The following is a 21,614-nucleotide window of genomic DNA, read 5'->3' as shown; positions in this document are numbered from 1 at the left end:
CGGCAAAATGTGACTTTAGCCATTTTTTCAAAAAATGTATGTATTTATTTATACTGGCATAAACAAGCTAACATATATAACTCCGTAGTTACACTATTATCGCTGACTAATTAATAATGAGTAGCACCATGTTTTTAAAGCAAAAGCTCAGCAGCGGATGTTTCCATGGGAGCGCGCAGACTTATGGGTAATGCAAGGTGCAGGCGGTACAGCGGCACGCTGAAGAACGACAAGAAATTGCTTCCGCAGTTCAGTTAGCGTGCGAGGTTAAATGCTGTGTAAGTGTACGCTGTCCTTTTTTAAGTAACAGAGTGTTTTTGCTAAGTGTCGCAGTATGAGTCTGAACGAGCATTCCCTGCAAGCGCTGTCCTGGAGAAAGCTGTACCTGAGTCGAGCTAAACTGAAGGCTTCCAGTCGGACCTCGGCTCTGCTGTCTGGATTTGCTATGGTAACACGGTCTCCTGGCAAGCACTGGCACTCTTCCGAATCTGTTAGAGGACATTACTGACCTGTGTTGTAACGTTGTGTTTCCCGTTTCCTTCCGTCTTCTCAGGTGGCTATGGTAGAAGTGCAGCTGGACAACAGCTACCCCTACCCACCTGCCCTCCTTATTGCCTTCAGTGCCTGCACCACTGTGCTCGTAGCCGTTCACCTGTTCGCTCTGATGGTCAGCACCTGCATTTTACCCAACATAGAGGCCGTGAGCAACGTCCACAATCTCAACTCGGTGAAGGAGTCCCCACATGAGCGAATGCACCGGCACATTGAGCTGGCGTGGGCGTTTTCCACAGTCATTGGTACTTTGCTCTTCCTGGCAGAGGTGGTTCTACTCTGCTGGGTTAAGTTTTTGCCCATCAAGCCCAACAAATCCAGCAACAGCACAGTTTCCTCCGGAGTGGCTGCTGCCATTACCTCCACCTCCATCATGGTGCCCTTTGGTTTGGTTTTCATAGTCTTCGCTGTGCATTTCTATCGCTCCTTGGTGAGCCACAAGACTGACAGACAGTTTGAGGAGCTGGAGGAGCTCTCCAACCTCACCAGGCTACAGAACGAGCTTGATAACAGAGGAGAATCTTCCATCTTGCAGTCGCCAAGCTCACATTTCCCATAGTCGGGTCCAGCTGATGCACATCTGTGTTGGAACTCGTGACCCCTTTGGGAATTCTCCAAGTCAGAAGCCTCGTTATTGGCTTCTATGGTTTTTACAGGAATGAAGATTAATCTCACTCTTTATTGTGAAACTTATTTTGTGAAGAACAGTTGTATTTTTTAGAAAACACACTTGATTGACTGTGAACTCGTATATCCGCCGTGCTGCATGTAGCTTGAAATCGGAAAGTCTTAACAGTGGTAGCTGCCTCACTGATCTCCAACGGTATGGGAGAGATGTCTGAACAGTAACCTGGAATCCTGTCTGTTGCTGCCTGCTGTATTTATTTAACCGTCTGTCAGTGAATACTTCATTTGTTTATGTATATTACCATGTGCACCACGTGTATTTAACCCTTTATTTACACGGTCTTTTTGTTTTTGTTTTTTTAAATGTTCATCATTTGCATTCAGAATGCTCTCCATTTGTGTCGACTAATCAGCTGCACAACTTACAGTACAACTTCAGTATGTTTTGCTGTCTCGTTTTGCACAGGCTGTGGTGTTCAAATAAACACCTTTTCACAAAGTGATGTTAAAAGTTAACGATCATAGCAAAAATCAAAAAATGTGACTGCGTGTGGAGAGTCTGGTTTGGGCTTCGTGAGGATGCTGACTTGCCAATAGATAGATGTTCTGTCCTTATATTACACAGACTTTGCACTATGGAGCTGGCAGGATAAAGAGCCTCTAATGTCAGAGCAAGCCAGACATTTGTGTTATCACACACTAGATTATCTAGAAAATTATGCAGTATATGTATGAAAAAGAGCTTAGTCCTATCTGTTTGCCTTAGACTGCTGACATTTTTATACACACTAACACAGCTTTATAATCTCATTGGGATCTCTGGAAACTTAATGTTAATATTAATTGTTAGTGCTGTATTTTGAAGAGTCTGAGCACTCACATATTCTGAACTGGCATTTTGCCTTTGTGATTCAGTCTTGAAGTACATACGGAGAGCTTTCCAATTGTGTATTTAACATAAAAAGTTTTGAATTAAGAGTCTATGTGAGGCTGTAGTCCAAATGTGGTCAGAGATGTGTTTACTTAAGCAGCTGGAACATTGATAGATGGCCATAATCCAGTTGCTAGTGAATTCTAAAAAATTAAAATATAATGAAAAAGTTTTTTGGTTTTTTTTTTGTATTTCTAAAGGGGAAACCATATTACACTTAGAGTGACATTTTAAGCTTTTTTTTTGTTTGTTTTAATTTTGATGAGTATGGCTTGTAGCTCATGAAAATCTGAAATCCAGTCTCCTGAGTTGGCTGACCACTTGCACACAGTAACGGCAGAGTCAGCACACCTTGTAGTAGAATGCTTGGCTCTGTGGGAAGGGGCTGAGTCCTGCTGGAAAAGAAAATTGGCATCTCCTTAAAGCTTGTCAGCAGATGGAAGCATGCAGAGCACTGGAAAACCCTGGCAGACATCTGTGTTGATTTTGGAGTTGATGTAAAACACAGGACACACACCAAAACAGCGGCAGATAATACAGCACCTCAAATCACCACAGACTGCAGAAACTTCACACTGGACTTCAGACACTATGGAGTCTGCGCTTCTCAGTTCTTCTTCCAAACCTCTAAGACTGTAATTTGCAAACAAAATGCAACATTTGCTTTCGTCTTAAAAGAGAACTTTGGACCGCTGAGCAAATTCAGTTCTTCATCTTTAGCCAAGGTAAGACATTTGTGATGTCTCTGCTTCAGGAGTGCCTGAATATCACTTCCTGAGTCAGCTGTTTTTGACAATCCTCTCAAAGGTGTGATTATCTTTTTTGCACCCTTTCTTGCCACACTAGCAGTCAACTTTTTAAATCCTGTGATGCAGCACTCTCGAGAACAGCCAGCCTTTTCAGCAATGACTTCCTGTGTTCATTCGCAGTGATGATCATCATCATCTAGTCAACTGTCAAGTCAGCAGTCTTCCACATGATTGTGGTTGGTGGTATTGAACTAAACCGTGAGATACACTGTATTTATACTGTTTGAATAGTAATTTACTCAAACTCTAAATATTCTAATAATTTTAGATACAGGATTCTTGATTTTCATCTATATTCCATAATCACCAAAATTAAGAAAAAAGAAATGTAGTGAAATATATCACTGCGTGTGCGATGAATATAGAATAATATGAAATTTTATCTTTTTGTATTTCTTTGAGAAGCAGTAGTATTTTTCAAGGTTTAGATGTGGTAAACATAGCAAAATATCATCCTCTTACAGACTGGTTGTTAGGACTAGTGTTTTATTCTTAGGACAACTACACAAACTATAAACAGAACAAAGCGGCTTGTGTGTTAGTTACAAGTTCACAAGGATTTACACACTCAAGGCTAATGTGTGATCAGACACCATATGACAAACAGATGGATGTGTAATACTGAATTTATCATATGACAATCATACACATACATACACATACATACATATAAAAAATCTGATGAGGCATTTTTTTCCTTTATGATCTATTATCTAAACACTTTTAATTGGCATTGGCAACAGATAAATTTGTCACATTAATGGATGATTAAAGGATTTTGCCCCTCTGACAAGGACAAATAATCTGTGACAAAATGGATACATGCTGCGAACCCATTATGCTTTTTTTTTTTTTTATTCTTTATCAGCAAGCATGCGGTGAAGTGGAAACTTGCTCTTGATCCTCTTGTTGTTTATCAGAACCGGCCAAGGTAAGCTGATTCGGCTTCCCTTAAAACCAGCTGAGTATCGATCAGGTGTACCTGAAAATAGAAGATAAGTGCATGCTTTCATGCACAGTAGTACAAATGGAACAGGGCTTTGTTGTCAGTGCTCATATGATTATGTCATGTAAGCAGTGTAATGTAATTAGTCGTGTAATTTAATTTTGATCCATGGCTGTAACAGTCAGAAGCAACGCTGTACCTTTGGAATCTGATATTTTGCAGGCATTGGTGCGCCATCTCTCCCAACATCAGACAGGGTCCCACATTTTGGCACTCCATCCACCCAAAGGCCTTCATAAAGCTGGCCTTTGTCACAGTAGTAGAACTTTCCATGACCATCCTTCTTCCCCTCTCGCCAGCTACCTTCATACCTGTTTCCATTTGCTTAAACAAAAATTTGAAAGTCGCATTATAACATCCAAATTATAATCTAGTTTTGATTCACATGCATGTATAGAAAATTTTCTCTTACAAAATATAAAGATTCCTTCTCCATGATTCTTATCCTTCAGCCACTTGCCCTCATAGATGTCTCCATTTGCATAGTATATCCTTCCCCAGCCACTCCGTTGGTCCTCGCTCCACTCCCCCTCGTACACTGATGAGTTTTTGTAAAAGTATGTGCCATACCCCTGAGAAGCCGGACAAGTACATCACTGACCATACATACCGATATGTCTTGTAGCGTGCATGTGAAACATTATGGCAGATACATACATGCTTCTTTCCATCTGTCCATTCACCACAGTACTTCTTCACATACTTCTTTGATTCTGGGAGTAAAATGCTGTAGGTACCATACCCGTCACGTTTTCCGAATTTCCACTCTCCATTATAAATGGCACCAGACTTCTTCCAAACCTGATTTCCCTTGCCTTATAAAAATAAATAAACAAACAAGCAAACATGACAGCTGCACTATACTTCGAACCTCTCAGGAGTTGAGTGGAAGCTGACGACAAACTATATCTCACCATGCTTCTTATTGTTCTGCCACTCCCCGGTGTATTCGTTTCCACTGGCTGAGAAAACTGTGTGTCGTAGTCCACATTTCTGTGATTTAATGTCCAGCAGTGTTGACAATGGGGGACTAGTTGGAGGTCTTTTGAGAAATGGCATTGCTAGTTGTAGCTTGATGAAACCTGTAAGCATTAGAATGAAATTTAAAAAAACAAATACATGTTTGCTGTCTTTCTGCCACTGAAAATGAAAACAAATATTTTTATTTGTATTTTTTGCCACCCATAAGTCAAAATCTAAAGTTATTGTCTCAAAATATGACTTAATAACTCAAACTTTAAAATTATTTTGTCATGTTTGAGTTAGTAAATTGATATTTTATTTTTTGAGATACCTAACATACATTTTTGACTTGATAGATGTCAAAAAAAAAAAAAAAAAAGTTTTGTTGGTGGCACAAACAAGCTTCCATACCCATTAAGCAGTACGTATCACCAAATTCATACAACAACAACAACAAAAAACACTGCCCTTCTTTGAGGTTTTAATTAGGAATTGACAGTATTTTAAACACACTTTTCCATGATGTCTAATTGTATATCAAAACTGTATTTTCTAATTCAGAATATGAAAAGTAGCCACAAGGTAATCTAAGGAAACTAGTTAAGCTCTCCAGCTTAGTTAGCATTACAAGTAAAATAGAAACGTGGAAAAGCAAAATAGCAAAGTAGTTGTACCTTCGCGGAGTTTCCAAGCGGATAACTTACTGAAACTGAATCCGCTTGCAAACTTTGCCAAACAAAAGCCATTAATTTACCGAAGAAATCCAGAAAACATGTTACACGACTAGCCGTACACAGCTTCCCTGGTGACCAGCAGCAGCAGGCGAGCAAGTTTGTATGCTGTATCCTAGCAACAGCAATGTGTACAGTTATTGGTGACTTATAAATGTAATTGGGAGACCATTTAAAAATTCGAGTTTAACATGTTTGGGTGTCATTTTTAATCCACAAGTCATGTTTTATTTATCTGCCGTTAGTTTTTTTTATTTACTGTTTGATGGCTTCAACCGTGGTTAAACCACAGTGTTTGGTCATCACGGCGGTTTACGAAGTGCGCATGCTCCGCACAAGACAGTTAAAACTCGCCTGAGTGGCCGGAGCAGGAGCAGCCCGTGGGTGAAAAGCCTTGTGAAAGAGTCTTCTTCGCCGAATAAGCTACAACACTGCAATGTCCAAGCCGAGGTTTCAGGCGGAGTGGGAGGAAATTGATGAGGAATATCAACAATTACAGGTGACTGAAAACTCTTAAACGAGTATAGTATAATTTGTGCTAGCGTGCCGTCGAGGACATGCAGGGTTCTGTAGCAGTTTGTCTAGCTCTTTCCTATTCGCCATTCATTCTCAGGTCATCCGTAAACCGAGCATCGAGCCAATAAGTGCGCTGTTGGCAGCAGTATCCGAGGGATGCAATATATTTGCCGTGCGTTTTATAATTTTTCTGACTTTACTGTAACATCGCTGTGTTGTAGTCGCTAACATTAGCAATAGTCTTCTTAGGGCTAATGTGCTTTGCTGCTAATAAGCAGATACAGTAACTTAGCTAACCGCACACTGCATTGTTGTGCTATTGACTATTTTTAAATCATTGCTACCGAAGTTGAGGTAGAGGTTAAAGTGGCTTCACAAATTAGTTTCTGGGTCTTTGGCTTGGGTGATTTATTTAGGAGTCCTTGGGGACATCAGCAGCCATCGTGAAGTTGACACGCTAGCTCACGTTAGCCATAGTTTGCTAACTTTGAACAACATGAAGATAAGAAACTGTATTGTTCGCCTAAAATCTCTGATTCTGAGACACCTCACAGTTTGTGCACACGTGGATCTGAAACTGAGCAGAAACCGCCTCCCGTTCATATTATAGCTTTTATATTTCAGCTTTATTTACATCTTTCAAACAGCTGCAGTTCTTTAGAGAATGTTAATACACATATTTTGACTAAACTTTTACAACTATAAACAAATGTGTAAACAAATTTTGAAACGATAAAAGAAAAATGTCGTAAAGCTTTAACACGTACAGAAATATTGAGCCCACTTCAATTAAAAAACAAAAGTCAAGGGGTTTTTTAAATCGCCACTGAGGTGGAGTCATTCACCTTCAGACACTGGGGCCACGATGGCTAAAAGCTGATTCCTCCTGTGTGTATAGATCTTGGGACCAGGAGGCCAGTTGCATAGCATCTGACTTATCTGTTTATCTGTATATGATGATTATGTGACCTCTGAGAGAGAGAGAGACTGGTGCCAGACCCATAGAAGAATTTAAAACAGATTTTGCATCGTTTTCGTGTCAGTTTGAATGGACGTGTACTTAGATCGTGTGCTCAGTACTGGCTGACTGGTATAACCCATTCTTTTAACAGGCCATTTGCCTCATCATAACTGATGTCAGGAAATGATCATGTGATAAAACAAAGAATGCTGAAACACAACAAATGAGAGCTGCATGTAGATTGCTTTCTTTTACCTATTAATTGCTGGGGAGTTCTCCCTACTTTTTGTAGTGTCGCTAACTTTGAATTATTTCATCATAAGGACACTCATAGGACAAGTATTAAACAATTACTGTTCTCTGCTGAAGAGATCAGTCCTGCTTTTGTGATGGTGTGCTGGATGGATGGAGGTACAACAAAGGGGGTTGAACTGGCTCTAAGGGGGATAGGAATCTGACCCCTGATTAGCAAACTTACATGTAGTTTACATGTATGACAATAGGATCCGCTTACGGGGACTGTTTCACTGAAGAACAGAGTATTAAAGGCTCAAAGATTCAGAGGATAGTGAGTCACTCTCAGCATGAATGGATGAATGAACTTTTATTGTCATTATACATAGGCAAACTTTCATTGTACTTTCTCTTAGGATTAAAATGACACTAAATGAACAGAATGAATAAATAGGATTAATAAAAATGGGTATGTAATTAATGATAAAAGAACTTAAACTTAGAAGCATGACTATATATGGGTGTGTCATCAGTTTTCAGTGTTTAGCCAGGACATTTCTATTTACATTTTGAAGTCTACTAATTGTTTGAACTGCAGTTCATATTTCCAAATGATATAATTTACTTTTAATTAATTTATAATTCTTATTGAAGCTGTCAGGTAAAAGACAGACGTGTGTGTGTGTGTGTGTGTGTGTGTGTGTGTGTGTGTGTGTGTGTGTGTGTGTGTGTGTGTGTGTGTGTGTGTGTGTGTGTGTGTGTGTGTGTGTGTGTGTGTGTGTGTGTGTGTGTGTGTGTGTGTGTGTGTGTGTGTGTGTGTGTCAGATGCTTCATGCTTTTTGATGGGGAGAAAGTGATGACAGTGTAGCTACGAGCGCAAGTAAACCTGAGTATTTATTTTACTAAAAAATCTTGTGGAATTTGCGGTTTGTCTTCATACAGAAAGGTTGGACAGTTTTTCCACTACTGCTGAAAGAGACTATGAGCCAAAAGTTTCATCTTTTGTTGTTTTGTTTGTTTTTTAAAGCTTGGCAAAGACTTGTGTGGGATAATAATGCATTTTTATTCTATCAAACAAGGTTTTCAAGGGAATATGACAAATTTCAGTTGAAGTTAATCTGTAAACACCCACTGGCTTTTCTTTGTATTTGTATTTTGATTCAGTTGTGGCTGTATTTATCTTTAAGTCCTAGCTGGTTGTGCTTAATCCTTATTTCTGCATTTCAGCAGATGTTTCTAACCAGACATGTATTTAATTTATTCACAGGAAACTCACAAAATATACAGACAAAAACTAGAAGAGCTCACCAGTCTTCAAGCAACTTGCAGCAACGCCATCAGTAAACAGAGGAAATGTCTGAAAGACTTGAGGCACAGTTTAACCAAGTAAGTACACCTGCTATAAAAGTAGTCAAGCAAGTAGTCGACGGTTTCCCACGACTAAAATAAGCACTTAAATGATCTGGTTTTGATTTCGGTGATATCATGGAGAGTGAAAAGTATCCTTCGTCTTTTCTCTTTTTGCCCTTCTGCTTTCCTTACAGGTGCGCACAGACGTGTGACGAGAAAGAGCTGAAACTAATAACTGACATCAAAACACAAATAAAAGATAAAGAAAATGTTTTCTTTGACATGGAAGCATATTTGCCAAAGAAAAATGGGTGAGTACTATTTGTTGTTAGTGAGAGATCTGCTGTAATCACTAAGCTTTATTTCATTAACTTGCATGCTTTTCATTTTCAGACTATACTTGAATTTGGTCCTGGGCAACGTGAATGTAACCCTTCTCAGCAACCAGGCAAAGTATGTGTCACCTTTTAGCCTCAGGAGCAGGTTCCCGCTGTGGGTTCAGATTGTTTTTTATGTCAGTCTCTTATCATCTCTTTCTTCCGTTTATGTACAAAGATTTGCCTACAAAGACGAGTATGAGAAGTTCAAGCTTTACATGACAATAATCCTGATGTTCGGAGCAATAACCTGCCTCTTCTTTCTAAACTGTCGGTGAGATAACCTACCTCCCCCTCAAAGCATGACTGGTGGTGTTATTTTATTAAGGATTGGCTTCTTATTTATTTGTTTTCTGCCTTGTTTAGGGTCACTGATGAAATCTTCAACTTTTTGTTGGTGTGGTACTACTGCACATTGACCATAAGGGAAAGCATCCTCATAAACAACGGCTCCAGGTGTGTTGCTACTATCGGAGCATTTAACCTTTAGTGGGTTATTTTTAAATTAAAGCCTTTGTCTATGGAAGATTTTTAGTTGGGAAAATTTTCAAGTTCCTCCTTTTTTCTTTTCAGGATCAAAGGGTGGTGGGTGTCTCACCATTATGTCTCCACCTTCTTGTCAGGTGTTATGCTGACATGGTGAGATATTGTCTTTGTTGATTCAGCATTGTGTTGTTTTTATTTTGGGAAATGTGAATGAGTTGGTCTTTTCTTTCCTCAGGCCAGAAGGAGCTATGTATCAGATGTTCAGGAGCCAGTTTCTTGCCTTCTCCATCTATCAAAGTAAGATGAATCCATGAGATTAATTCATTTACTTAGTGGTGCTAAATTAGCTTATTTTTTTACACTCACTGGCCACTTTATTAGATACAGATGTTAGTACCAAGTTGGGAACCCTTTTGCGTTCAGATCAGAATTCTTCATGACATGTAAGATTCAATATGGTCCTCGAAACATTTGCTCCATATTGACAGTTGCTGCAGATTTGTCAGCTGCACATATGTGATGCAAAACTCCAGTTCCAATAAATCAAAGGTCCTCTATTAGACTGAGATCTGATGACTTTGGAGGTAATCTGAGTAGAGTGAACTCTTTGTGATTTTTTTAAGAAACCAGTTTGAGGTTATTTGAGCTTTTACATGGGGTGTTGTCTCGTTTTTGGACCATTTTCTGTAAACTCTAGAGATGGTTATGTGGGCAAAATCAGAGCAGCTGAGTAGTTTATGAAATATTCAGACAAGCTCGTCTGGCAGAAACAACCATCCCACAGTCAAAGTCTCTTAAATCTCTCACCTTTCCTCATTCTGCTGCTCAGAACTTCAGCAGGTATTCTTCTGTTTTTCCAACTCCCCTTCCTGCGCTTCTTTAAAAGCAACAGTTCAAGATTTAATAGTTCAAAGTCCAACATAAACAGCTCAGTTACATCATGACAGCAGAGCAATCTGGGCACACCACTGAAAAGTATAGATGAAGTACAGTACTAAAAGTACTTAGGGTTGACTTAAACCTCAGTTTAAAAAAAGGGGTTTTAAGCATGAAAGCCTTTCCTGTTTGTTATAAGGAACCTCATAACAAATAATGCATTTCACATGGTTTTCTGTTGTTTCGTCAAACATTGCCACACTGCATCACATTTGAGGCACCATGCTGTCGCAGTGCCAAATAAATGACTACCAATTGCATCAATAGTTGGCAATACGAGTGTCTTCCTGGAGACGGAGACAAATATATTTTGATTATTTGCGGAAGTAAACAAAAAGAAATATTAAAAAGCAAATTGTCAGACTGGAGGTGCTTCTATCACATTTTATTTGGCTTTTGTGATATTTAAGGGATGAAAATAATAATTTCTGCCCTTCAGCCAATTATTGCATAAAACTGTGCATGGAGAGAGAAGATGCACTTGAGCTTAAGGTCTAAAATCTGGGATTTCAATATTTAAAAAAAAAAAAAAAAAAAAAGGGGAGACACACACACACACACACACACACACTCTGTAAATCAAAGCTCTAGTTGAGGACCCAGAGGGGGTAAAACAAACTTCAGATGCTTTCATCACTATTTTCCCTCGAATGTTCCCATGTCAGACGCTCACGTGCAGTCACACTGTGGTGTGATGCCACACTGTGCCAGAAGAGGGCAAGGTCAGGTCACTTGCAAAACCAAATTTGTTACATAACCCCCCAATAAAACACAAACTTTGAATGACTTCAGGATGGGGCAGCACTTAAAGGTGATGACTTACAAGTAGGGATGGGTATCGTTTAGGTTTTATCCGATACCGGTGCCAAATCGGTACTTTTGAAACGGTGCCGGTGCTCAAACGGTGCTCAAAGACTGGAGAACACAAAATTGGTCCAAAAACCTCTCATGTTCAGCTGGTTTTTTGTAAAAAGATAACAATGTTAGCCTTTTCTGCAGCTATGGGGCATATATGGTATCACTCTTGGCTGGAAGCAGTGCTTAAACAATGGAAAAAACACAAACTTTGTCCAAAACCTCTCATGTTTAACTGTTTTCCACTTTTTCTTTGGTCATTTTAGCCTTTTTGGCCAGGGTGAAGGGAGTATCTGCCATCAAACAAGAAGACAGCCGCATGTAGCTATGATGATGTTTGCTAGTTCACCTTACATGCATTAATGTAATAACGTGGTTAGCCTACTAAACGTAAATTACACGCGAACAACATTAAGCTACTCACGCAGAGAAGAACGGCTGCTGCTGCTGCATCATCATCCATCATCATTTCTGCTACACTGACAGGGCTAGGGGCCAGGACTCTCCTCTTCGTGTTTTTGGGGGATATTGCTAACTCCGGGTCCGATAACAGGCAACCCACGCACAGTAGATGTGCTCGGTGTGAGGTCTCGCAGCAAGCTATCATACGGCGCATTTCTGGGCTTTTAAAAAAACCCGCTATGCGTCGCCAGGTGTTTCATCGGATTTGAGGTGTTACCTCCTTTGACAGTATCACAGTATCACCTTAAAGCACTTGTTGCAGGTTGCTGAGTTTGCATATTTTGCTGTGAAGTACAGCCAGACTTATGACCGCTTCGCCTTGGACATTTTTAATCTGTAGCTCTGCTCTAAAAGAACGCACGTACCTGGACCCGCCTACTATCCTCGGAAACGTAAAATTATTGGCTAGAAGTGTATCACAGCTCAGGAAAAAAAAGCACCGAAATAAAGCACCGAAATGTGCGCTGCTTTTCGGTCTGGTTACTACCGTTTATGTCAGAACCGGTGCCATGATGGCACCGGACACCGGTACCCATCCCTACTTACAAGTTTGTACTACAAAGAAATACAGTAGTTAGAAAGTCATGTCACAGTATCTCATGTTCACAATGATGTTGGAAAAACTGGATTTGAATACTTTTCCTTTCCATTTGTAGGCAGCTAAGATTTATTAGTGTGTCTGCAACTGCTCTTGCAAACCGTGTCTCTTTGTATTATGTGTCTGTATATTTACTCTTAAACTGTACAAGTCATTGGATGGAGCCATACAACTGGATTGAGCTGAGGTACACAAATAAAAAGCTGTCAGTGAAGAGCTTCATTAAATCTTTGTTGTAGTCTGGGATTAGATTTGATCTGTATTTGCAGAACTTGCTGTAAATGTCTGTAAAAAGGTTCCTGGTGAGAACCTTTTTAAATAAGAGCTTTAATAATACAGATGATTTAAAGTTGATAGTTGGATTTAATAAGGTTGTAGAAAGGCCTAAAAACTAACCGGACTATAACAAAGAGCAGTTTATTTAACAGTGATGGAAAATGATGAGATTGTAGCTGCTTCATCAGCCGTTGTTAAGCAGTTTGTGGAAATATGTCTTCTCCTGAGTATAGAAGGGAAGTCATGTGACACACTGGCGGTTGTACTTGTTGCTATGTATATCATGAGGTGTCAACTCTGTGAGGGTGCTCTCTGGTCAGGGTTTTGGATGACAAGTCAAATGTTTGAAAGCGTAATAATTAAAAAAAAAAAAAAAAAAAAAGTCTGCCTGACAGATTCAACCGAATGTAGAACTTGTGGTTTTGAGCCAAACTTCACATGGAGAGCTGCAGTTTGTTGATTGTTATTGTTGCCATCAGTGCTCTACAATAAGAACGTGGTTACAAAGTGCAGCGATGAATAATTATTTTTAATCTTTTTGTTCCTCCAGGCTTTGTTCAGTTCCTTCAGTACTACTACCAGAGCGGCTGCTTATACAGGCTGCGAGCTTTGGGAGAGAGAAATCAGCTGGACCTCACAGTGGGTAAGCTATTTTTGATGATAACCATTTCAGTTGTTTGAGTCATCTGCAACATCATGTCTGGGTGGGGGAAATGGGGGATGGGTGAGAGATGGGGGCAGTTGTTAACATCAGCGTGCAGGGTCACAGATGTCCCAACACGCTGGAGCACCGATGACACAGATCTGCTTCCTCAAACATCTCAAACGTCAAGCTGTTGAGCAGTGAAATCGGAGTGAGAGCACTCCAAAAAAACAAAACATGACAAGTGACTGTTTTTCTGTCTCTGCAGAGGGATTTCAATCTTGGATGTGGAGGGGACTCACGTTTCTTTTGCCTTTTCTATTTTTTGGCCATGTAAGTTTTCATGTTTTTCTACTTGTATCCAATATAAAACTTCTATTGCTCGATTGCACTTTTCAGGAGGACTGCACAAGATCCTCACTGGGCATTAAGAGCATAAAATGGCCTGGCGTTTTTTAAAAGAAACATGTGTCTGTGCAGCAACATCATGAAAGATGATGCCTCCTCTTCTTTCACAGTTTTGGCAGCTGTACAACTCTGTGACCTTGTTCCGCTTGGCAAGCCATGAGGATTGTAAGGAGTGGCAGGTAAGGATCGCATTTGCAGTTCAAGTGCTTAAATGTCAAACCGACATGTTGAAGCAGAGCTCAAAGATAATTTTATGTAAGAGGAAAATGTTTGAGACGCTTCTTTTGGATCTCATTTGTACATTCCTCATGTATATTTGGTAGCAGTATAAGCTAAGGCCACATTTGGGGTCGTATTCAGAGTTATATTTACAAATTCTGACCCTACCATCAGAGTCTCATCCTCCGTCTCATTTCCTCTAATCTCTGACATGAAGGCTTTTTAACCTAGAGAAGTGCCGCTCACTGAATATTCTCTGTTTTCGGACCATTCTCTGTAAACCCCAGAGATGGTTGTGCGGGAAAGTCCCAGTTTGACACTAATAACTGTGCCATGTTCAGTGTCGCCTACAATCTGTTGAACTTTGCTCGCGCTGTGCCTGCACTTTCCTCATCACAGCAAGAACTGTCTGCGAACACAAGTGTTAGGAAATGATGCGTTTTAGAACAGTCGTCTTCATTTTCGTGTCCTGTTTGAAAGACGCACAGCTGCACATGCCATGACTTGTAACCCTTTTTTCTTCTTTTAGGTATTCATGCTGGCTCTAACATTTCTCGTCCTGTTCCTGGGAAACTTTCTCACCACGGTAAAAGTCGTCCACCAAAAAGTTCAGAAAAACCCGGAGAAGGTCCAAAAAACTGACTGAGAATAACCTCAGCGAGGCATCTTCAATGGCCAGTCATTTTGAAGTAACACGCACAATCGCTTGATGGACTGAACAGAGTGTGATCAGGTCGAGACGACGAGGCTGAAGCCACCGTTTTGTCTCGGGCAGCAGCGTCCGGCCAAAGTTTCTGACAAACATGTTTTTACATATGTATGACTGTGTTGATGTTCATATGGGCACATCACAAAGTGACGTTCACCTGATAGGTGTGTGTGTGTGTGTGTGTGTGTGTAGGTGTGTGTGTGTGTGTAGGTGTGTGTGTGTGTGTGGAAAGAGTGCGTTTATTTGGGTGTTTGTGTCTGTGCATGAACCTTAGCGGAGAGCCTCTGTTCAAATCATATGCAAGTAATGAGGGAAGGTAGCATCGTTTAACAGAACAGAAAATAGTTTGCCTTTGAAGACCTAACGTCTGTCACACACATGCTTCATACTTCTGTGAAGTAATGATGATCAAAACGTCTCCCGAAAAAATTGATCACTTTCAGTTTGAGGCTGTACTTCACCACCACCTTTTTGTCTCATCTCCCTGTTGTGTGATATTATTTTTACTGCTAGTCTTTAGGTCCTGAAAATCTCAAATGTAGGTCCAAAGCTTAAAAAATATATATATATCAAGCTGATACTTGAGTATTGAGAATTATCTGAAAGGGTGGAAGAAAAAAAGAATCCCTCTGCTGTCTCGAGTGAGAGCAGCTGCTCTGTCTTTACTGTCACTGTTTTGTTTCCAGATGAGTTGGGACTACAAAGGGAGCACTACATTGTTTGTCTTTTTGAAAGCAGCGGTTTCAAAAGCCATAACTTTTCTTTTTTTTTTTTTTAATCCCAAGAAGACGCACATAACATTTAGCGACACAGTTTTTGGGGAAGATGGTTCAAATTACTGTTCTGAGTTCCCGTTTTGTTACATGTTGGAGAAATGTTTTGATTAAATGCTGCTATTGGCACCAGTACTGTGAGACTGATTATGAATTTTTTTTTAATGTTTTCAATTATTTTTCTAATTCCACAGACCCATATACCCTATAATATTTGAATTAATTTATGGTGAGACCTTTCACTTTGCTTCACATAGTTTTCTCTGATGCCTTACTTTTTATTCATGGGATGGGGGAGGGGACAAAAAAAACCACTTGTTTTGTGAAAATGGTTTCATTGATTGTGTCATGTCTTGTGCAATCATGCTCCTGGAGAGAATCTCAGTGTCTGTGTACTTTTTTTTTTTTTTTTTTTTTTTTTTTTTTTTTTTTTTTTTTTTTTATTATTGAGGGAAATTGATCACATCTGATGTGATTAAAACACTTTGTCTTTAACACAAAGAAAAATTGTACGTAGCCATTTTTCAAGAATGCAATTTGCTCCCTGAGTTTTTCATGTGTCCGTTATGGTTAAATCAGCACCTGATTAAGAACAGTAACTCGTTTTTTCTTGTTCTCACAGGTGGTCACTGTATTCATTACATTGTTTCAGTCCAACCTGTGATAAAAGCCTAAATAAACTGTGCAGCCGCTCTAACGCGTTATGGTTTTTCAACTCTAGTGGGCGCTATTGGTAAAGCTAAGAGTCGTGCTTCAGACTGACGGCCACAAAACAACCTAACAGTCATGAGTTGGGTTTTTTGTTTTTTTGTTTGTTTGTTTTTTTCTTCTCCTTCACTCCTTTAGATTGTAAAAGCTACATCACAATACAAACAATAACTCGGTGCCTCCAATAAATATGTTTTTGGTAAAATAACAGTACAAAAGTAGAGAGAGTACAAAATTCCTCAGGAAGAAGAAAATACATAAAAATACCAGACATAACATATGAAAGTAAAACCCTCCAAAAGAGGGTGTTTCAAGCTCCACGTTGCAACTTGCAAAATTGTCTTTCCTGTTGTGTCATCACTCATTTCCTTGTAACACTGAAGGATCATGTGCAGGCCCCCAACTTTCAATCTCTGCAAGACACTGAGCACAATCTGTCTCACTGAAGAAGAGGGTTCTTGTGGCTTTTTGTCCTTTTTAAAAAAAAAAAAAACTTTCACAAAATGATACATTTCTTCTTCCTCTTGTTATTCCTCTGTTTTCGGTTGAAGGCCAAAGCCCTCTTCGTTGCCTCTCTGAAAACGTCTTCCACGTTCTCCTGATACTTCGCCGAGCACTCGAGGTAGAGCTCTGCGTTCATGTGCTGGCGAGTCTCCTCACCCTGGGTGAGGGGAAAAAAATGAACAAAAATCAAAGCAAGTTTTAGAAAAAAGCAAGAATTAGACTGTAAAGCTGCGAAGACAACGATCAGTAAAGGAAGAAGGAAAAAACATGTATCTGAAGGAACTCTGTAGCTTTTAGATGTGGTGATGGGTTCTGGTTAGCGTGCATGCTCTTGTATCCTGTAACATCAGTGAAAACATGTTTACAGAGATCGGTGAACGTCTGCATGGTTCGCTTCTTACTTGCATGTAAGTGACATGAGCCAGATTCATAGCCTTCAGCTTCCTGGCACACTCTTTGTCCTTCCTGAGGTCAGTCTTGCAGCCAATCAGGATGACTGGCGTGTCCCGACAGAAGTGCTTCACCTCTGGGTACCACTAGGCAAACAGAATAGGGAGTTTAACGGTGTGATACAGTACATGTCTGTTATTTCCCCTATTAGATTTTTGAATTATTTGGCATTACTCTGTTTGTTTGCAGCACTGATTGGTCCTGTATTGTAATCCTTGCTCACATGAAGGCTTGCACAACATAAGAGTTAATAATATACGAGACAATGCAAGGCAGCACCAACATACCAGGCGATTAATGATTAATCGTAAACTGGATCTTAAACAAAAAAACAAGAACGTTTGGCGACATTCCTGTGCCTGCATGAGTAACTTGGCTCATTGTTAACACTTATTGTAAAATAGAAAAGGATCACCTTTATCAGGACGTTCTCATAGCTGGTTGGGTTTGTGACATCAAAGCAGACTAGAACCAGATTAGCTTCTTGGTACGAAAGTGGCCTCAGTCGATCATAGTCGTCCTGTCCTGAAAGGAGAAGGGCAAGAAATATGGGTTAGCCGATAAATGTAGAAGTGTGAATACGCCCATACGCTACAAAACTCTGTGTGTGCGTCTAAAGAAACAAAAGAACAAATATTCTGCTTTAAATGCAACAGTCTAAACATAAAAATGCTACAAAGTTTATGGTGGCTATAAGAAACCACATCCTGGCTTCAGTTTCCTCTGCAGCTGATGTAAGGCACCCTACAGCAGATAAGCTGACAGACCAGACTGCCGTGGCTTTTCCTGACAATGAAATGTCTTCTTAAAAAAGCTCTTCAGATAACATGGAAATGTGTTAAAACTGTCACTTTTGAGTCACGCTGACCACTTTACGAATCTAATTTTGGTACTAGCAAGTCGACGCTGTACAGCTGGCCATACGTGCTCTGTTTCAAAACATATAAAATACTGTTATTAATATATATTTAAATGGTTTGACAAAGCAAAAATACATAAAATTAGTCCATAAAATGTTTTGAGGGTCTAATCTGAGACTCCAGTCAAGTTTTTGGATATTTACTTGATTGTAGGTGTTTCGTTTGGTTTATTTACCCTATAAAAAAACCCTCATATTAACAGCTGCTTAGTACACTTATATTTTAGACAGTTCCTGAAATATCATGATGATGATGCTCTGACATGAGCGTCAACCTTTACTACTTCCTTCTACAGTGTTTCTCAGAGCACGAAGATAACAACCGAATTCACAAGATGGGAGTGTGGTTGAACTTTAATATCTTAAAAAGCAAAAAAATAAAAGGGTGTTTCTCTTCCACTCGCTTGATAATCACATTAGATTAGATACAATACTTCTGTTTTATTCCACCCAGAGGACAAATAATGTGGCCTCTGAGCTAAAAAATAAACCCTGATGTCTTCTCATACAATGTGAAATTTAAGTGAAGAAAAGAACCCTGAATCACAGAGATGATCATTGATTTTTTATTTTTTTTGTCTTACCGGCTGTGTCATACAGGTTGAGCTTTATCTCTTTTCCTCCGAGAGTGATAGTCGTGGTGTATTTTTCGAACACTGAAGGTGCATACTTCTGTTTTTGACACACAAAAAAGAAAGATTTCCAACTTTAAGAGACAGTGTCATGTTTATATATCCCTTCATTTATACCGATTTGAAGTGTTTCAGAGGTGTGCCTCGTTAATCTTTGGAAAGGCAGCTTACAGTGCTGGGTGTGACAGGTTACAGTCACACATCTGAACTGCGTTCATAAATTCAGAAAGCTGTGATGAGTGAAAAGTGACATGGGAGCTCTTCTTACCTCTGGAAAATCACCTTTGGCATAAACCATCAGAAGAGATGTTTTCCCGCAGCCTCCATCTCCCACAATTACAATTTTAAGTTCATCTCCCTTTTTCGTGGTGCCGCTCCCGGCACCGTTTTGTGTCATCTCGCCTCCAAAGTGTCACGCAGGTGCTCCCTCCAGATTTAACTTAAATACATGACACAGCCTAGCGAGTCTATTTTTTGAATGGTTGAGATGATTTACAGGGAGTGTCAGGCAGAGTGAGGAACAGCCAAGCCTCATGTTTTACCAGGTAGCTCACTCTGCTCACCACTTCCTGTTCCTGTCACACTGTCTGCCTCCAATTGACCCCCCACTTCTCTCCTCTCCTATTATGAGCCTGTTCACTGAAAGCATGCCGCTCTCTCGCCGAATTACACATGTGAAGCGACTGAGTCTGGCTGCTCCTACTTCCTCTACCGCAATGTGTTTGCGTATTTCATTTTCTGGGTGGGTACTCAGTCTGAAGCACTGCCCCCACTGACCGTGTGGCGTGTGTGTGCGAGGGATAACACTGAGAAATGCTCACTTTTCACGCTGATCCTACTGATGCAGGATCAGCAGGTTTTTGTTGACGCTGACAGCTGTCACTACAGAGGTTTCTAGACTCCTGCCTGTGGAGGTGTGAAGCATTGTCTTGGTGAGACTGAGTGGGTCACTGGGTGCACCCATCTAAATGTGAGCTTTTTCCAGGTAAAAAGCCTGTTTTGGTTATCTTTTCCACTGTCAGGCTGGAAAGATATAACAGTTGGAACCTTAAGGAAGCATGCAAGCAGCTTGCAGGTAGAATATTTAATATATCTGAAACAGAAAACAGAGCATCTGAGCACCAGCGCTTCCAGATTAGATCAAAATAACTGTATATTACTTTAAAATTAAAGTGTTTTCTGTACCATGTGATCATTTTGAGTCCTCAGCAGGATGTGAGTAATGCTTCTCTGCTGTGACATCACAGATGGTACCATCAGGACAAACTATTTTCTCTCTTCCCAGGGTGCAGTTTATGGATGTGGGGGTTTTTTGGTCTTTTTTTTTATAATGTGATGAATCTTTTCAAGGGCGTGAGGATTTTTTTTAAAGTTTATTTTTGTATTTTCCAGTGTTTTGGGTGTATTTTCTTGTCACAAGGGTGAGTGTTACAAACTAGAGCTAAACACTGACGTGGCTAGATATTAAAAGACAAACACAGCAGAAAGTGTGAGAAAGCAGGTTTGGGAACGTGTTTCATTCGGCAGTGTAGATGATTGGTTATCAGTGACTGTGGGTGTCGGGAGAGAGCAGATCACAGGGAACAACCATATATGATCACAAAACGCCAAACACTTAAACATGCTGACGTGGACTAAAAAGTCAAATTAAACCCAGGGATGTTTAATGATATGTTTAGCTGGATCATGGAAGTGCTGAAAATGTGAACAACCTGTCCCTTTAAGAGAAAAGGCTGACACCCTTCCTCCATTTCAAAAATTCTATTCTTAAAATGTGAATAAATTGGCACAAGATAAACGTGTTTCTACTCAAAATTCCTCCAGTAATCTCACCCCACAGCATGTGAAACATGCCATATATTGTGTCATCACAGCTAAGGCACAGTTTTAAGGATGGGCCCAAAAATTCAACAAAATCTCCTTTTAGTTTCCATAAAAAGAAAACAATAAAATTAATGCATAGTCTATTTATTTCATCATCTCACAAACACACACACACAGCCAAGAGGTAATAAAACTTGCAATGAGAGTATGTTACAGATCATTATGTGGAATAGTACAGCAATACACTACATATGCAAATATTTAAGAGCTAAGAGGAAGAAATCTGGCTTTTTCCCCCCTTTACAGTACCAATCAATCTCTGCACGGGGAAGAGGGGGAAAAAATCCTTGAAAAAGCCAACTGTGCCCATAAATAATGAAAAACACGACTCCGAGGAATGTTTGATTTGATTCAGTCCGTCGGGATTTAAAGCTGAAAGTACAAAAAGCCATAAAAAAATAGACACAGCAGTGTACCTGTCAGTTTTGTACAGTATTTAGCGCAATAAATTTTAAAAGAAATATGTTGAATAAGTTACATTTTTTAAAGTGCTTGATTGACTTACAAGGTGTAACTGGCAGTATAACATATGGCTTAAAAGGATATTAAATTGTCCTTACATATCCACACGCATACAGCCCATTTTCATCAGTTAATAAAGAAAGAACAATTGTCAAAATATTATCACTCCGAAGAGAAAGAGACAGCTGTCCTGCAGGGGAAAAAGGCCAGTCTTCTCTGTGTGGAATATTCCAGACTGTCAGCGGCAGCGCTGAACGGGCACAACCCACTCGGGAAGCTTTTTTTTTTTTTAACAACAGAAAAAAGAAAAAGAAAAGGCCTATAAGTCACCAAATGGGTGTCGATTTAATCGCAAATCCATCTCTAAAGTAATGTCACATTTTCACTTTTATGTTGTTTGTTTTAAACATATCCATAAAACCCTCTACATGCCGTAACCGTGGGCTGGCTGTGAGCAAGGACAAGCTTAACATAGAGAGAGGGGGGGAGGGTATTGAAGCCCTGTGACCTGAATGCGCGCGCCCGGCAGCTTAGGGCCGGCAGTTGATAACAAGAAAAACAGGCCTCTGACACGCACACTGACACATAGAGAAAGACTGCACCATTTAACTAAAGAGGTGTATCTAGAGACCC

At 39.9% G+C, this 21,614-nt stretch overlaps 4 protein-coding genes across 7 annotated transcripts in view; 2 read left to right on the top strand and 2 right to left on the bottom strand.

The window, feature by feature from the left end:
- Positions 1 to 188: 188 nt before the first annotated feature.
- orai1b (ORAI calcium release-activated calcium modulator 1b) lies at positions 189 to 2,282 on the top strand. Its single transcript, XM_080876582.1, has 2 exons — positions 189 to 448; positions 554 to 2,282. The coding sequence occupies exons 1-2, from the start codon at positions 335 to 337 to the stop codon at positions 1,109 to 1,111; spliced, it is 672 nt and encodes a 223-aa protein (XP_080732708.1). The 5' UTR covers positions 189 to 334; the 3' UTR covers positions 1,112 to 2,282.
- A 1,106-nt stretch (positions 2,283 to 3,388) lies between these two features.
- morn3 (MORN repeat containing 3) lies at positions 3,389 to 5,734 on the bottom strand. Of its 4 annotated transcripts, none has more exons than XM_080875637.1 (6): positions 5,643 to 5,734; positions 4,840 to 5,007; positions 4,583 to 4,740; positions 4,338 to 4,497; positions 4,065 to 4,249; positions 3,389 to 3,925 (listed from the first exon to the last, which is right to left on the bottom strand). In XM_080875637.1, the coding sequence occupies exons 2-6, from the start codon at positions 4,982 to 4,984 to the stop codon at positions 3,836 to 3,838; spliced, it is 738 nt and encodes a 245-aa protein (XP_080731763.1). In that variant the 5' UTR covers positions 4,985 to 5,007; positions 5,643 to 5,734; the 3' UTR covers positions 3,389 to 3,835. The 4 variants fall into 4 exon arrangements, with proteins under 4 accessions (XP_080731763.1, XP_080731762.1, XP_080731761.1 ...); XM_080875636.1 differs by having other exon boundaries at positions 5,593 to 5,730; XM_080875635.1 differs by having other exon boundaries at positions 5,563 to 5,723.
- Positions 5,735 to 5,967: 233 nt separating this feature from the next.
- tmem120b (transmembrane protein 120B) lies at positions 5,968 to 15,419 on the top strand. The gene is made up of 12 exons (XM_080876560.1): positions 5,968 to 6,118; positions 8,598 to 8,716; positions 8,875 to 8,991; positions 9,074 to 9,133; positions 9,236 to 9,331; positions 9,424 to 9,513; positions 9,631 to 9,696; positions 9,779 to 9,840; positions 13,221 to 13,313; positions 13,582 to 13,646; positions 13,832 to 13,900; positions 14,470 to 15,419. The coding sequence occupies exons 1-12, from the start codon at positions 6,056 to 6,058 to the stop codon at positions 14,584 to 14,586; spliced, it is 1,017 nt and encodes a 338-aa protein (XP_080732686.1). The 5' UTR covers positions 5,968 to 6,055; the 3' UTR covers positions 14,587 to 15,419.
- rhof (ras homolog family member F) overlaps positions 15,407 to 21,614 on the bottom strand; it is an 18,842-nt gene continuing 12,634 nt past the window's right edge. The window contains exons 3-7 of the mRNA XM_080876561.1: positions 18,904 to 21,258; positions 18,588 to 18,675; positions 17,500 to 17,609; positions 17,036 to 17,170; positions 15,407 to 16,791 (exon numbers count right to left, since the gene is read on the bottom strand). Coding sequence (XP_080732687.1) covers positions 16,627 to 16,791; positions 17,036 to 17,170; positions 17,500 to 17,609; positions 18,588 to 18,675; positions 18,904 to 19,032 — 627 coding nt within the window. The 5' untranslated portion in view covers positions 19,033 to 21,258 and the 3' untranslated portion in view covers positions 15,407 to 16,626. The remainder of the gene's footprint in view (positions 16,792 to 17,035; positions 17,171 to 17,499; positions 17,610 to 18,587; positions 18,676 to 18,903; positions 21,259 to 21,614) is intronic.

Source organism: Rhamphochromis sp. 'chilingali' (genome assembly GCF_963969265.1).
Source record: "Rhamphochromis sp. 'chilingali' genome assembly, chromosome: 2".
Taxonomy (NCBI): domain Eukaryota; kingdom Metazoa; phylum Chordata; class Actinopteri; order Cichliformes; family Cichlidae; genus Rhamphochromis; species Rhamphochromis sp. 'chilingali'.
Note: the sequence above shows the minus strand (reverse complement) of the source record. Positions and strands in the feature narration are given on the sequence as shown.

Coding starts and splice junctions, on each gene's coding strand:
- orai1b (XM_080876582.1), top strand. CDS start 335: ATGAGTCTGAACGAGCATTCCCTGCAAGCGCTGTCCTGGAGAAAGCTG. Junction 449..553: donor TGCTGTCTGGATTTGCTATG/GTAACACGGTCT, acceptor CCGTCTTCTCAG/GTGGCTATGGTAGAAGTGCA.
- morn3 (XM_080875637.1), bottom strand. CDS start 4,984: ATGCCATTTCTCAAAAGACCTCCAACTAGTCCCCCATTGTCAACACTG. Junction 4,498..4,582: donor GGACAGATGGAAAGAAGCAT/GTATGTATCTGC, acceptor CCGGCTTCTCAG/GGGTATGGCACATACTTTTA. Junction 3,926..4,064: donor CAAAATATCAGATTCCAAAG/GTACAGCGTTGC, acceptor TGTGCATGAAAG/CATGCACTTATCTTCTATTT.
- tmem120b (XM_080876560.1), top strand. CDS start 6,056: ATGTCCAAGCCGAGGTTTCAGGCGGAGTGGGAGGAAATTGATGAGGAA. Junction 9,841..13,220: donor TGCCTTCTCCATCTATCAAA/GTAAGATGAATC, acceptor TTGTTCCTCCAG/GCTTTGTTCAGTTCCTTCAG. Junction 13,901..14,469: donor AGGATTGTAAGGAGTGGCAG/GTAAGGATCGCA, acceptor TTCTTCTTTTAG/GTATTCATGCTGGCTCTAAC.